Here is a 14,261-nt window from a genome sequence, read left to right on the forward strand (position 1 = left end):
TCGCCCCACTCAGCAAACATCCCAGGCATGCTGGTAACAGGGCAAGGCACTGCTGAAAACTGAGGAGGTGTGGCTCGCACAGGCTCTGTGCTCAAGGTTGGGGGCTGCAGAGTGGTCAGTCCATTTCTCACGGTTCACTCTTTCTAGACTTTGGGAAGAGTCTGGAATGTTCTCAAAAAAGAGTTTGGGTCGTTTCCATACAAATACCACACAATGCGGATGCTATGTGATTTGCTCAGTGATAGGATGTGCCATACGTGAACAGCAATCACTGCTGGCTCATGGGACTGAGCCTCTGTTTGAAAACACAATGTGCACGCCTAATGTTTGGCCAGTAAGGTAGAAATGAAAAGGAAAAAAAAGGCAAGTTGTGTGCACACTACACACAGAATATTCAAGTTGGTGTTTGAACACTACACTATGTAAAAGCCACAGGTTTGTGGCCTTGTCATGGACTGATATGGGGAAATTAAGCGCCTGAGCTACCAGAAAAGAACCCCTGGAGAGAAGTCCCAGAACTATTGAGCCAGGGACGGTGCCTCTATGCGCTGTGTGACAGGCAGCAAATATAGGCCCCATGTGTATCTATAAACTCTGGTTTCACTCCAGCTTCTAGTGAACTTGCTTATTCAAATAATTTACTTACTTTCCAGAAACACTCACAAAACTAAAAACCCAAAGCACACGGGCTCCTGCTGCATCGCTGCACCACAGGAGGTCTGGGGAAGCGTGGGAAATGGGGCTGGTTTTTAAAAGCATCTCTGGCACGCCAAGCCTGTGGTATTTCACAGCACTCTTCAAGGCCCTGGCTTGAGCCCTCCCTGATTTTAAGTATGCACCGACATGTACTGCAGTCTAAAGCATGTTGAGATCCCCGTTCAAAAAGACCTCTAGAGGAGCCAAGTGTACTTAGAGAACAGGATGCACAGGACATCAAGTGGAAACAATGCCCAAATGTCTGAGTGGTGCCGATTAGAATTCTTAATGGAATCTGTCAGCAGGCTGTATTCTGCTGCCTAGAAGTCCAGAAAAGCCCACACAGTAGAAAGCTGGGGGCGAAGAAGGAAACCAAAGGCTCTGTACGCTCAGATATCTGCTACCCACATTGTGCCCAGCGCTCTCGATTGGATCAGTAAAGCTAAGAGTCCAGTGTCTGTCCTAATCCTAAAGCACTTCTCTGCCCGGCCTTACAGCATCACGCTGTGCAGCCACTGAGACTGTTGGGGACCTGTGCGCATAGCTAGCTCTACTCTGCTACTCTGGGGGGGTCTCGGTGGTTCTATTTCATGAGGTAGCTCAGTTGTGAGTTCTATGCATGCGATGTGTGCTGTTCACCACTCAAAGCTAACTTTCCCTTTTTTTTTTATCTGAAGGATTATAAAAATACCAGTATTTTTCCCTGTTTTATCAAAATGAGTTTAGAAAATAATTATACATGGGTCTTCTCGTTAAACCTCTGTTCCGTCTTGTAAATTGTTGTGGACTCTGACTTCCAGATTCATCTTTTTGACCTTAGCACCTTTGAATGTATACGAGCCCTCACTGTCACCCAGGATGTTGACATTGCGCACGGTGCAGTACTGTCTGTTGACATTTTTCTCCACCGTGTCTCCACTCCTCTTGGCTACGTCCACCTTGGTATTCAGGGGATATTCCTCCAGAGTGTCCTCTGGGGGCTGCTTCTTCTTCTGTGTCTGGCATTTTCTGGTGATGAAACAGGCCACCAGCAACAGCAGAAGGAGGAGCATAATAGCAGCCAGGGCACTGCCAATCGATGCTCCGGTTTGGGACAGGGAGGCAGCTATGATGGGCTCCTGCATCTCGAGGTTCAGGGACTTCATGTTGGTGCCGTTCTTGACTTGGTCTCCTTCATTGTCATAGATGAGGGAGTCATCCAGAGACAACCAGCCACGCGGGTCTACCAGGTCCCTTCGGTGGCGGCTCAGAGAGGCTGTGAGAGAGCGCTGGACTCGGGGCCTCGAGATGCTGTCGGGGCCAATGACATAGATCACCTGGAGATACCACTGGTGCCCTGCTTCCACCTGCAGAGGAGAGAGGCAGGGAGACTAGCGTGCTATCTGGGAGCATTTGGAAGGGAGGGAAGGAAGACACCTGCTGTGACAGGGCACAGAGAAACGGTATCAATTAAGGGTGGCCAAGGGATGTTCCATGTTCCAAGATACAGGGAACTAACTCAAGCTTCAGGGATTCTGTTTTATTTCAGATTAGGGTGATCTCGGGGCAGCTATACACATTCTTTCCAATGTCCCTACTCATGCGGAATAGCCTAAGAATTTATTTGTCATGGTCTCTTTAGCTTATGCTTATGAGTTATGGGTCCTTATTAATGGCAGTGAAATAACACTACAATAATTATATTAACTACCACATTTATTCTCTGTGCCCTTCAACTGATCCTTATGCTATTTACTGATGCACTTCAGTTAAAATGAAGCCAGTCAACAAATTTCCACTAAACAATTCAAAACATAATGTATAGCTTCGTGACGAAAATTGCTGAACTTGAATACTTTCTAGATCACCCCTCAGAGGAGGAGCACCGAGTACTATTTTGCCCCCTCAGCTGCTTGCCTGGGAACAACTTCACAGCTTTAAAATAACTTCCAAAAAGCAGCCCAGAAACTCTGAAACCCAAAGTCGTGGATAACCACTTGGAGACAGAAAAAAAAAAGTGCAAGATCTGATCTTGGAAGGTCTTGTTTGTTACTTGGGTGTTTTCTTTGATGCTAGTCACTTGTGTCCCTCTAACTAGGACACTGTGACTTTGTTCAGTGTTTTCCAAAGGCCTGTGGAACCCACTGGTCCACCTGACTGCCCCAAAGCTAGAAATTCAAAAGAATTCAGGAAGAATCAGAGCAGCCCATATACTGATGGACAATGACAGATGCTCAAATGCAAATTCAAGGATTTTATCCTTGCTTTGGTCTGCTGGGGATAGGGAAAACTTGGGAGTGAATGATGGGTTTCATAACAAGGAAAAAGGCCTCACGGCAAGAGAGTTATCAGAAGAAACGGGCGGTCACCTTATAGAGGGCGTCTACTTTGAGGGTGAATCCATCCACACCCGGCATGCTACTGACCACATGGAACTCGGGCAACTCAGAAGCAAAGTGGGCCTCAAAAGGCACATCGTGGAAGTACTTGTCAGTGACCTCCGGCTGGCTGCGGTCCTAGGATGGAAAGAGGAAGAGGCGGGGCATGTGAATGGCAATACTGAGAAGGGGAAGATGTTCTCCCTGCTTCTCTGGGCTGGGTGAGAAGTGTGTGCTGTGGAGAGTTTTCCCCCAAGTGGGTGCTGCCTCAGGACACTACTAAGGAGCTTCTGGTAAGTTCTATTTAACCTGTGTCTCAGAGGCTATGTGTGGCCAAGGACAACTATAACGTCGATCAACACAAAATTACAAACATATTTTTTTGGTTGTTTTTCTGTTGTTAGTCATCTGTGAAGCCATTGACAAGAGTCTTGTACATGAATTCATTTTTCATGTCTAAAGGCTGGACATGCCCAGCAGATCAGCAGTTCTCAAACTACTTGGCTTTAGGACCCTTTCCATTGTGAAAAGCAAAGAAAGACCCCAAAGAACTTTTATTTATGTGTTTTCTTCTATCTATATTTACTATATTAAAAATTAAACTTGAACAATTAAATAAAACACTCTTGTATTAATTCATTTTAATACAATGAAAAGTTCATTATATGCTAACCTAAGTAAGATTTTTTTTGTGAATTATGCTCACATTCATCTTTGTTCCCAAAGAGACCCCGTTTTTTGTTTTTTGGTTTTTTTTTTTTTTTTTGTAATTCACAACTGCTTTTGTATTCAGTCAGTTGTGATAAACTATCTTAGCTGATATATGAAGAAAATCTAGCTTCAAACACAGCTATCAGTGGGAAAAAGGATGCGTCCATTGACGACATTTTTTCAGGTAATTGAGGGAGACTGGTAGACAGACCGACAGACAGAGACAGGCTTGCTTTGGACTGTGTGCTTGTGTGTGGACACCTGACATTGCTATGGGGCATATCACTTCCTCACCTTATTTTTGAGATGAATTTTTCACTGAGATTGGATCTTATTGGCTGGTTAGATGGGCTGGCTGGTGAGCTACAGGGATCCTCCTGTCCCTGTCTTCCCTGTGCTGGGATGATAGTGACCACTCCTGTGTGCTCTGAGAATCAAACCCAGGACCTCATAGTGGCATGGCCAGCACTTTACTGACTGAGTCAGCTCTCCATTCCCTGGGTAGCCTTCAAAACCTCCTCCTCCTCCTTCTATTTAGTTAGTTAGTGTGCGTGTGTGTGTGTGTGTGTGTGTGTGTGTGTGTGTGTGTGTGTGTGTACACATGTGAATGCTTGAGGAGAGGACATTTGCCAGAAGAGAACATTAGAACCCCTGGGGGTTGTGAGCTTCCTCATGTGGGTCCTGAGAATCAAACTGGGTCCTCTGCTAGACTAGTACATGTTCTCAACCACTGAGCCATTGCTCCAATCCTTAAGGACAACATGGACTTTGAACTCATACGAATACACCTTCTGGTGAGGACATGAGCATGCAAAGGTGGCTTCTTTGTACTACGAGGAGGGCAATTTCAACCTTATAGACTCTTGGAAGGAGTGTGAGGGCCACTCAGGGCCTTTGAACCAGACATGAAGAAACACTGGCTTAGACTTTCCTCTTCCTGGAATGTCAGCATCAGCATGTTATGCAACCCATTGCTAGGTGACTGATCAGAGAGAAAAAATAATAAAAGGAAATACAGAGAAAACGCTATGCTCTTATTGGAATTCACAGCTGAGACATTGGCTCACTACCACTCCTTGGCATTAACATTGACGGAGAGCCTACCAGCAGGAGGAATCTGTGCTTCAGGTGCTTGTTTGGCTGAATGCATCCGTACTGTGGCCCTTCGTTGTAGATTGTCCCCGTGGGATCAAAGAAAGGCACGTAGCCATCCTTGCCAGTGCAGAGATAGACTTTCTCCAGCTGCAGCTTGTAAGCAGAGTGAAGGCTTTGTTCTGGGTTCCAAAGGACTCGGCCGTAGAGGATCTGCCCTGCAAAGATGGAAAGAAAGACACCAACCAGATTGGACTTCGAGGTTAAAGAGGAAGATGTGTCAAGGGCAGAGAGGATTTGCCCTACGTCCTCAGAATCAAAAGTGCCTCTTCTATGGAGAGCTCTGATTCCAAGAGTCCCGGAAACACACACTTACCGTTCACCGCTCCTCTAGTTCATTAAGATTACTGGGGCATTTGTTGTGTTACCAAGCACTCAGCTGCGCACACGGATGCAGAGGTGAGATGCAAGCGAGAGGGCAGAGGTGACAGCAAAGAGTTTAATCGCTTTGACTGATAACATGGATCAAATCCAGTATTTGCTGCACTAAATTTTTCTCAGGCAGTAAAGCCCATGGGGGTGCTGACAGCCTTCTAGCTGAGGAAACTGAGGCGCTGAGGGGCGGAGCTGCTGAAAGTCACCGGGAGTGCAGGAGGTGAAGGCAGGAGGATTGAGAGAGATGCAGAGCAAGGGGACTTTGGCTTGAGAGCTCACTCTAAGAGCATGTACAATGCTGTCCATCACCTGCTACAACAGAGGAGAATGCTTTATGTTAAATGAGTGGAGGGACCAGCCAGGCTGGAGTCTGCTCCGGGAGAGGTGTGGAGGGGTTTAAGGAGAGGTGATCTTTGAGCTGTCTCCTAAAACATGAACAAGCATTCATCAGAATATTTTGGGGAGGGAGAAAGGACAGACTATTCTAGGTACACAAAGTACATACAAAAATACTGAAGACACTCAGGAGGCAGAGGCAGGCGGATCTCTGTGAGTTCAAGGCCAGCCTGGTCTACAAGAGCTAGTTCCAGGACAGGCACCAAAGCCACAGAGAAACCCTGTCTCGAAAAACCAAAAAAAAAAAAAAAAAAAAAAAATACTGAAGACTGAGTTGGCAGGAATCCTAATATGGGAACTGTTTTTGAACAGCATCTGAGATGGTCTCAAGTTCGTTCTTTCTTTCTTTCTTTCTTTCTTTCTTTCTTTCTTTCTTTCTTTCTTTCTTTCTTTCTTTCTTTCTAATTCTTCCAAGAGTTCAAAAGACAGGCGCAGTCATTATTCCCTTAAGTAACCTATGCTAGGGAGGTCCACAGCATTGACAGCATAGCTGGGAGTCAACAGGAGTACTTCTGCAATCTCTCCATGGAATTCAGAGCTAACTTATCCGAGTTAAACATCATGCTAGAATTAGATTGGAAATGCCAATCCTCTTCCTACCCAGAACAATGCTTTCCCCCAATGCCAATCGCTACAACACGGAGACTATGCATGTATTTTATAACTGATGGAAGAATGGGAGTCTTTCCCTTACTTCTATCTTGACTGCCCTGGAATGGAAGCCTGGGAGATGTTCCCTGCAGAGTTTACTGACTGACACATAGGTAGAGATAGGCAGCCAGTCCAGGGGCCCGGAAGAGTCTCCTCTCTAGGCAGAGCCACTTCCTGCGGCTTGAGGAAGCAACTGACCTTTGGAAAAGGCTCCTTTGTAATCCATTTCCGCCAGTGACAAGTCAGACGTGTTGGGGTCCATCAGGAACACCTTCTCGTTATTGCAGAGCTGAAACTCAGTGTTGAGCGAATACACAACTGGCACGGGCCGGTTGGTCTGCTGGAACGCAATGGGGATCAGGAACCTAGATGGGGAGAGATGAGAGCTCCTTGAGGGCAGAGCCAGTTTCACATGGCATCTGAGCTGTCCTCTTGGTCACCCTTCTGACAGGGTACGCAGCTTCACCGTGGGTGCTGACCATTTACTGAATGTATTCATGAGGATAACATGTCTTTTATTCATTTTTATTGCTTGAGAAAGGGCCTTGTAGGATATTTGATCACAACGTGAACTCCAAGTTTGTGTTATTTACTGGAAAAAACCTGTGTGTAGTGGGGCTCAGCCCTAGCACCCACCTTTAATCCAAGAGTTTTGTGCTTCTTGTAAACAGGATTAAATAAAAACAACATTCCATAGGCCAAGAGGTGAAGCGAGCAACCATCTTACAGGAAGTAACCACAGAACATAAGCAGGAGTCAGAAAGACGGATAAAAAGATGCACAGGAAATAAAATGAAGGGACATTGAGTTTGGTGACCTTTTGGTTTGAAATGACAAGGGGTAGTCTCTTTCTGGGACGTTGGCAAAGGAGGAAGGCCAGCTAGCTGCTTTCTCTGCCTCTCTGAGCTAGCAGGTTTTCACCCCAGCATCTGGCTTCTCAGTCTTTATTGGTAAAATTGAATGACTGAAATTTAGCTAAAAACAATGTTTAGATTTAGATGAAAACAACAGGGTCTCGTGTAGTTTAAGGCAGCTTCGACCTTTCTTCTTCTTTCATTCCAAGCCCTAGGATAACAGGCATGTACCCCACCCACAGTCAGCTTCTACAGTGCTGACATCACTCCAACACCCTACCAACTGAACCACATCCCTAGCCCCAGTCTCTCTATGAACAGGATAACTTAGTCTTTGGAACTCTTTGATATCAGCTGCACATTTTCCCTCAAAGTGGTGTGTGTGTGTGTGTGTGTGTGTGATATGTGTGTGTTGTATGCATGTATGTGTGGGGGCATGTGTCTATATATGCACATGTGGTGGCCAGGGGTTGGTGCTGGTTGGTCCCCTCAGTCACTCTCCATTGTATTTTTTGAGGCAAGGCTCTAGAGAACCCGGAGCTCACTGATTTGCTAGACTTGCTGGCTCCCAGAGCTTGCAGGCTGAATCAGAGTATGGACTCATTTTTTAATTACACGAGAGTTCAAATCCAGCCTGATCGACAGCAAGCCAGACTCTGTCTTAAAGGCTGAGCAGAAGAAAACACCTCCACACGAAATACCACAAATAAAAATCGCTAAGTGCTGGTACTGTCCTATTTAAGACAGGTGTCAAATATATGTGTGTCACACATGTGTCCTCTGAGAAGCTGACACCGTCAAAAATGAAAATTTTTAATGCTGAGCAAATTCCTTAACATGTCCAAATGTGACTCGCCCTCTGTCCTTCATGGTTTTCTGACACCATCCCTCCGCCTGTCTGTGGTTCACTGGGGCTTCTGGTCTTCCTGAATTCCATTCCACCAGTCCCCTAAAGTGGCTCTTTGATTACCAAGGTGTCCCAGCTAGACTTTTCCAAGATTCACACACCCTGAGTCCTGAACTCTTTTGGTGAATTTTTAGATACTCTGCCACACACATATACGAAATTGTTAAAGTGGCTGAGAACGCAAGACTACATAGGCCATGGATGTAGGGGAAACCTAATATTATTCCTGCTAACAGCACTCAGCACATGCTGCTATCCCTGGAAATCAGTGCCGTTGCTCAACCCACATCAGAGATGCTGCTCCTGGCAGTAGATGGGAATTAACACAGAGACCCACAATGGGCAATGAGCAGAGAGTGGGAAACTTGGGAGCACTCTGTCCTGCATGGGAGGTCTTTACCAAACCCTCAGGGATTTGCCTGGTCACCATGTGACCTCTATGTGGCTGACTGGGTTACTTTCGAACATTATTCCTGCCATCAATTATGGTGGCTCAGCATCCAGACAGAGACCATCTAAATCTTTACCTCCTTTCTTGCCAAGGGCTGTTTTTCCACTCAACAGCAGCTACGCTACTTACTTTCTTATTGCTACAATGGACAAGCACCCCAGAGTCCATATTCAAACACCTGTCCCCCATCTTTTCAGCTCCTCTCTTCTTTTATTGCACCATTAGTCCTTCCACCCACAGCAGGACCTTCCTGGACACTCTTCCCAGAATGCAAAGGACCTAAAATACTTTACACAGCTCTGGTGGAGACAGCCACACACAATTACTTCTTTATAAACCCTTGGGAGATTAGCCCTCCAACTTTTTAAGTTAAATCTACACCTACCATATGACCCAGCCATCCCAAGAAAACAGGAAACATGTATTCACATAAGGATTTCACATACATATGCAGGGCAGATCTATTTAAAATAGATCCAAGCTGGAAAGAGCCCAAGTGCCCATGTAATGGTGAGCTGATGGACTGCTATTTCCAGAATGGGCAAGACAGCTCAGCAATGGCAGAAACTGCTTATACAGTAACACAGAACACCAAACAGTCACGCCAAGGGAAATGAGCCACAGAAAAATAACTGCGGTTGTATGATAATGCATATGGCTCCAGAAAACTCACTCTCCTCCTGGTGACAGAGAGCAGATGAGGGGACACCTGGAGAAGGGGAGGCGTGAGGGGGCTACAAAGAGGTGTGAAGAGACTTTCGGGGAGAAATGGCTGTGTGTTGTCTTGATCGTTGTAATGTTTCACAGGGGTACATGTGTGTCGCTATGTATTAAATGTGGACGTGTGCATCAGGACTTTGGTGACCATCAATAATACAACAATTTAAAGATAATTTAGCCTCTCGCCAAGTCTCTCTGCTCGCTTCCTACTTTCCCTCAGACCTCCATGTTCCTCTTGCTTCAGGCCAAGGCTGGGTTTAGTTAGATGCCTATCTTGCCAGGTTTAGTCACCCAGTTCACTTCTCTGGAATCCATAGGCTCTGCCTGCACTGTTTAGTGGATGAGCTGACTGTCTTGGCTCCAAGCTAAAGCTTGCCCCTTCCTTCATGTCCAATGACTGCCCATTTACTACCCTCAAGGACCTGGCTTCATCCCATGCACCGTTAGCTCTCCCGTTCACAGAAGTATGCAAACATCTGGAAGTGTTGTCTAATACTCCATAGGGCACATGACAGCCCTTAAGTGCTTAGGAACAATAGAAAACACGTCAGTTCTGTGCTTAGGAGTCACTCAAAACAGCAAGGCCACCAATGAAACGTACACAAATGAAAACACATAGCATCCAATAGACCATAAGGGAATCACTGTACTCAGAGAGCTGATATCAGAAGGCAGAGGACTCTCTTGTTCAGCTTTAGCTGGGGCTGTGCCTGTTAGGTGACTTGAAAGTTTTGAACATCTGTGAATGACTGTGGTATGCATCTGAGAATTACAAACACGTGTTAGCAAGCAGGAGAATTCTTAAGTAAAGAAACGGAATTAGCGGGGAGCACCAATATTGGCCTACCTCTCTGGGGCATGTGCAGTGCAGGCCAAAGGCTTCTCTCCCGGGTCCACCCATGGCTGTGTGGGCTGCACGGTGCAAGGGATCAGGTAGATGGTGTATTCCCCCGAGTAGTCCTTCCTGGAAGCAGGCAGAGCAAATTGGTGCCACGGGCAACACCCGATGGTGACTTAGCCCCAGAAAGACACAGCTTCATTGAGCAGGGTTCAGGAGGCATTTCTGCCCTGACATCTCTGTGAGAGCCAGGGATTCATCTCTGATTATGCCAGCTTCAGAGTATTACCCCAAGGTGTTAACAAAACAAAGCATTTTCATTTACTCCAGCCCTTCCTAGGAGGAAAACTACAAAAGGCACACTGCTAATAAAAATCTGGAAGGTTCAGGGGATGGTGAATAGAGAGTCCAGGAAATCTGCCTGGCAATTCGGCTAGTGTTTTTTGTCGACTGACAACCTGCTAACATATTCTCAAAGGCAAGCACTTCTGTCTGTTAAAACGTGATTGTGTCGGGTGATGTTGCGGAAAGGGGGGCAAATAACACGGAGACAGAGCATCTCTGCAGAGCAGGATGGAAGCAGTGTCCTTGCGACACCCACCTCCGCTCATCCTCCACTTGACTAGATCTCCATTTCAGGGTCCCCTACTCAGACTCCATGGCCTCATTCCTTTTCAGGAATTCTCCCTGGGGGCCACTCAGTGGGAATCAGTGTGCTTATGGCGAAACACAAAGTTCTCCAGAAGCCCTTGTGGCCGTCACTGACTTGTTATTAGTAGCAGCCCCAGCCCTGGCAGGAGGTTAAATGGAAGGCAGGAGAACATTCAGAAACATCTGGAATAATCCTCAAGTGTTGACGTTTCAAGCTCTTGAATGAAGCAGAGAACTTCTCAGAGCAATACTTCCCTCGTGGTATCTACCTGTTGTAAGAGCTTGTGGCTCTCCAGAGCTGATGCGGGGAATCGAACGTCTGAGCACTCCACAAGAGTTGCAGGTCAAACGCAATTCCTCCTAGGTGGCCTGGAGTCAATATGAAAGACTTCACATCTGGGAGGGTGTGATGGTCCATCACGAACTGTCCTGTTTCGGAGGGAAACACACTGTGATTCGTGAGCTTACTGCGTCTGCCTAAAGACCTGACTTCTGTTTTTCTAGCAAAGAACTAAGGGTGCTGAGGGAGATATTCCCTTGAGGATACATCTGACAATGGCTGAGATAACATGGTGTCTTATACCAGCCCACCACCCTCCTCACAGTGGCAGCGAGGGTCTCATGATATACATATGAGCACAAGTGGAAATGCGCCGAGCCCATATGCAATTTTATTGATCTTTACGGGACAATGAACGCTGAATACACTCAGCTTTGAATTTCAACAGACATATTTTAAGGTCTCAGTGTTTAATAGATGGAAACATCGATGTTGGATGTAGTCATATTCAGAGCTATTCAAGGGTTTGGTAGAAGAAAATAAGCGCAGATGTTTTAGCATGACATCATGGCCCTTAAACTTCAGTGTGAGCATTCAAGGGAGAGTGGCAGCTCTGGAGGGAAAGAAACAACCAAAATGTAACATGGAGTTTGACTGAACCTGCTTTCCTTTATGAGTATAGATATGAAGCAAACGTAAAGAAACATAAAACAAGTAGGAATGGCATCTGCAAGGTGAGAGGCTGTTTGCACGGGACTACTGTTCTGGGTTGGGTGCACTGTGCATAGAATGGTACCGTGATTTCTTTGTTCTTAGATGAGGTCTACTGAAGGGTCTGGGGTAATGGACACGTAGATGGAAATTTCCTTTCAAATGAGGTTACCCAAAAGAGTGTGTGTATGTTTGTACATGGATGGTAAAATGCTAACAGTTATTTACTTTTTCTTCATGGTTCTCATCTTTAACTTTTCTGAATGTTTAAAGTATTTTTAAATAAAGACGTAGGGAAAAAAAAAAACCACGCAGAAATTACCCCTGAATTTGGCATGGGTCTTGAACTCAATGACAAGACGGCCATCCTCTCTGATGTAGATTCTTATGATCTGAAGCCTTGCCGAGAGCACGCTGTCTGTCTGGATGCCTGGACAAGCAACCACACACAAAACAAAGTCAGGGTGTGGAGAGGACCTCCCAGATAGTGACCTGCTTAGACATTGTCCCAGAGACATCTCTGAGAGAATCCAAGTATTTATGAAAATGTAATTTAGAGAAAAGTTATTCATTCCCTTCACAACAGACATGAGTGCCGTTGGAATTAATACGCAGCTCATTCTTGGTTCTGTTTTTCCAGGTTCATCATCCCTGTAGGAGTGCTTTATCTATGTGATGATCACTTTTCCCAGATGTGGGTTAATCCACTTTAGAAAACAGTGGGATCGAACTCCTGGCACCATAGCACCTCCATGATGTATTTTCTTTTACTTTTAGGACCTAGAGGAGTCCCGAATCCTGTTATCTACATTTTATACTCAAACCATGGAGAGGACAGGGAACCTTATAGAAAGTCAACTGTGGCTTGACACACCATTAAGTAGAGGCAGTTAGAGACATGATACCCAATGGGTTCAGAATGAACTAAAATAAAATATAATCAAAGGAGGAGAAAAATAAAAGTTATGAACTCCTCTCCCCCCAAAAAGACAAGCGCCAAAGGCCCAAGAGTTGATTTGGTTCAGGCAGGAGAATGTCAAGCTCTTTTCCCTTGGAGAATATAAAACAAACATGATTTGAGCTCAAGCCATTCAACAGAAGAAAGGCTGCATCTTCAGTAAGATGAGGCCTCTCTAAAGAAGGCTCCCGAAGTTCTTCAGCATCTCTACCTCAGATGGAGGCTGTTGCCTCTAGAAAGGGAGTGGTGAGCATGGGAGCAGTGGAAGTAAGGGGCAGTGGGCTTGGGGTCATGCTGAGCACAGGACATTGGAAAGGGGAAAGAATCAAACAGAAGGATAACAGATCAGCATACTCTTTAGATCCCGGTCAGCCTTTCTATTTCTCAAGAAGACCATGAGAACGTAGCTACTGTTAGAATTCATTGCTGAGTTAGTTACGATCGAATGTCAGGTAGAGCAGCTAAGACATCCCTGGGCATACCTGTCCTCCAGAGAACCGTGTCATAGAAGAAAGAGAATTCCATCTCCGTGTGGTGCTCCAAGGAGGCCCAGCCCCTGGGGGCTGTCACATAGATGTAGGACACGTAGAGAGGCACGTGCACTGTTAGGAACGACTGTGCTGAATCCCTCACCTGCCGAGGAAACAGTGTGTAAGAGACAGGCTTACGTCTTTCCTGGGAGGAAAGGGCAGACGACATCGCCTCTTGGCTTAAAGTTCACCCACTCCCTTAATCACTGGCTCATAAAGTAATTCCTGTTCAAACGCCTACACCTGCAGTTTGTCCTCGAAACATAAAGAGGGTACACGGTGGCCAAGAGGCTTCTTCAGAAGAGGTGACCTTCAAGGGCTTTTGTGAGGAGAAGACACTTGGACACAAACATTTTGAAAGAATTAAGAACCAACTTCGCTTCCGATCCTCAGTTTCTAGAGGCAGTCTCTGGAAGCGTGAAGCCTCACAGGCCAAGGGATGAGCCCGCTGACTTGGACCCTTCTGTCAGCGTGCTCGACCCGAGACCCGCAGGAAACTTTGAGCAATGGTGATTGGCAAGACACCCACGTCCTGTCCTCTGATACGAACACACGCCTGGCTCAGCGTGTCTTCGTGAGCATCGCATTCACGTGCCAGGAGCAAAGGCCACACTGTGACATCTAGGAAGCTCACCAACAGCTCAGGGCTGCAGGGGCTCCTCCCGCCATTCCCTGGCACAGACAGTATTGTGGAGACTTGACTGACAAGATCACCATTCAAGGGAACACCACCCTCTAGGGGGCCCCCTCACCGTCATTACTTGGGTGCACTAACGTACGTTTTACTCGGCCATGAACAAAAACTGAATGGGAAAATAACAAAACAGTAGCAGATGTACAAGTGTGGATGGGAGAATTTATTTAAAAATTCATATTTTTTGCTCCATAAATATGTATTTCTTTGGTAAGAAAAAGCTAAGTTAATAAGTCTGGAACAATTCTATTGTGTTATTGGGCAAGTACGATGAGATCTTGACGGATGTGTTTCCCTCTCCGTTCTCACCGGTTTCCTTTATCCTAGAT

At 46.0% G+C, this 14,261-nt stretch overlaps 1 protein-coding gene across 1 annotated transcript in view; it reads right to left on the reverse strand.

Moving 5' to 3' along the window:
* Window positions 1-1,448: 1,448 nt before the first annotated feature.
* The window catches only part of Fras1 (Fraser extracellular matrix complex subunit 1), a 403,170-nt gene continuing 390,357 nt past the window's right edge, over window positions 1,449-14,261 (reverse strand). Inside the window, exons 67-74 of the mRNA XM_038339383.1 lie at window positions 13,191-13,341; window positions 12,073-12,180; window positions 11,029-11,188; window positions 10,118-10,234; window positions 6,537-6,703; window positions 4,869-5,074; window positions 3,045-3,191; window positions 1,449-2,042 (exon numbers count right to left, since the gene is read on the reverse strand). Of these exons, the coding sequence (XP_038195311.1) occupies window positions 1,449-2,042; window positions 3,045-3,191; window positions 4,869-5,074; window positions 6,537-6,703; window positions 10,118-10,234; window positions 11,029-11,188; window positions 12,073-12,180; window positions 13,191-13,341 (1,650 nt within the window). The remainder of the gene's footprint in view (window positions 2,043-3,044; window positions 3,192-4,868; window positions 5,075-6,536; window positions 6,704-10,117; window positions 10,235-11,028; window positions 11,189-12,072; window positions 12,181-13,190; window positions 13,342-14,261) is intronic.

Source organism: Arvicola amphibius, chromosome 1, assembly GCF_903992535.2.
Source record: "Arvicola amphibius chromosome 1, mArvAmp1.2, whole genome shotgun sequence".
NCBI classification, from domain to species: domain Eukaryota; kingdom Metazoa; phylum Chordata; class Mammalia; order Rodentia; family Cricetidae; genus Arvicola; species Arvicola amphibius.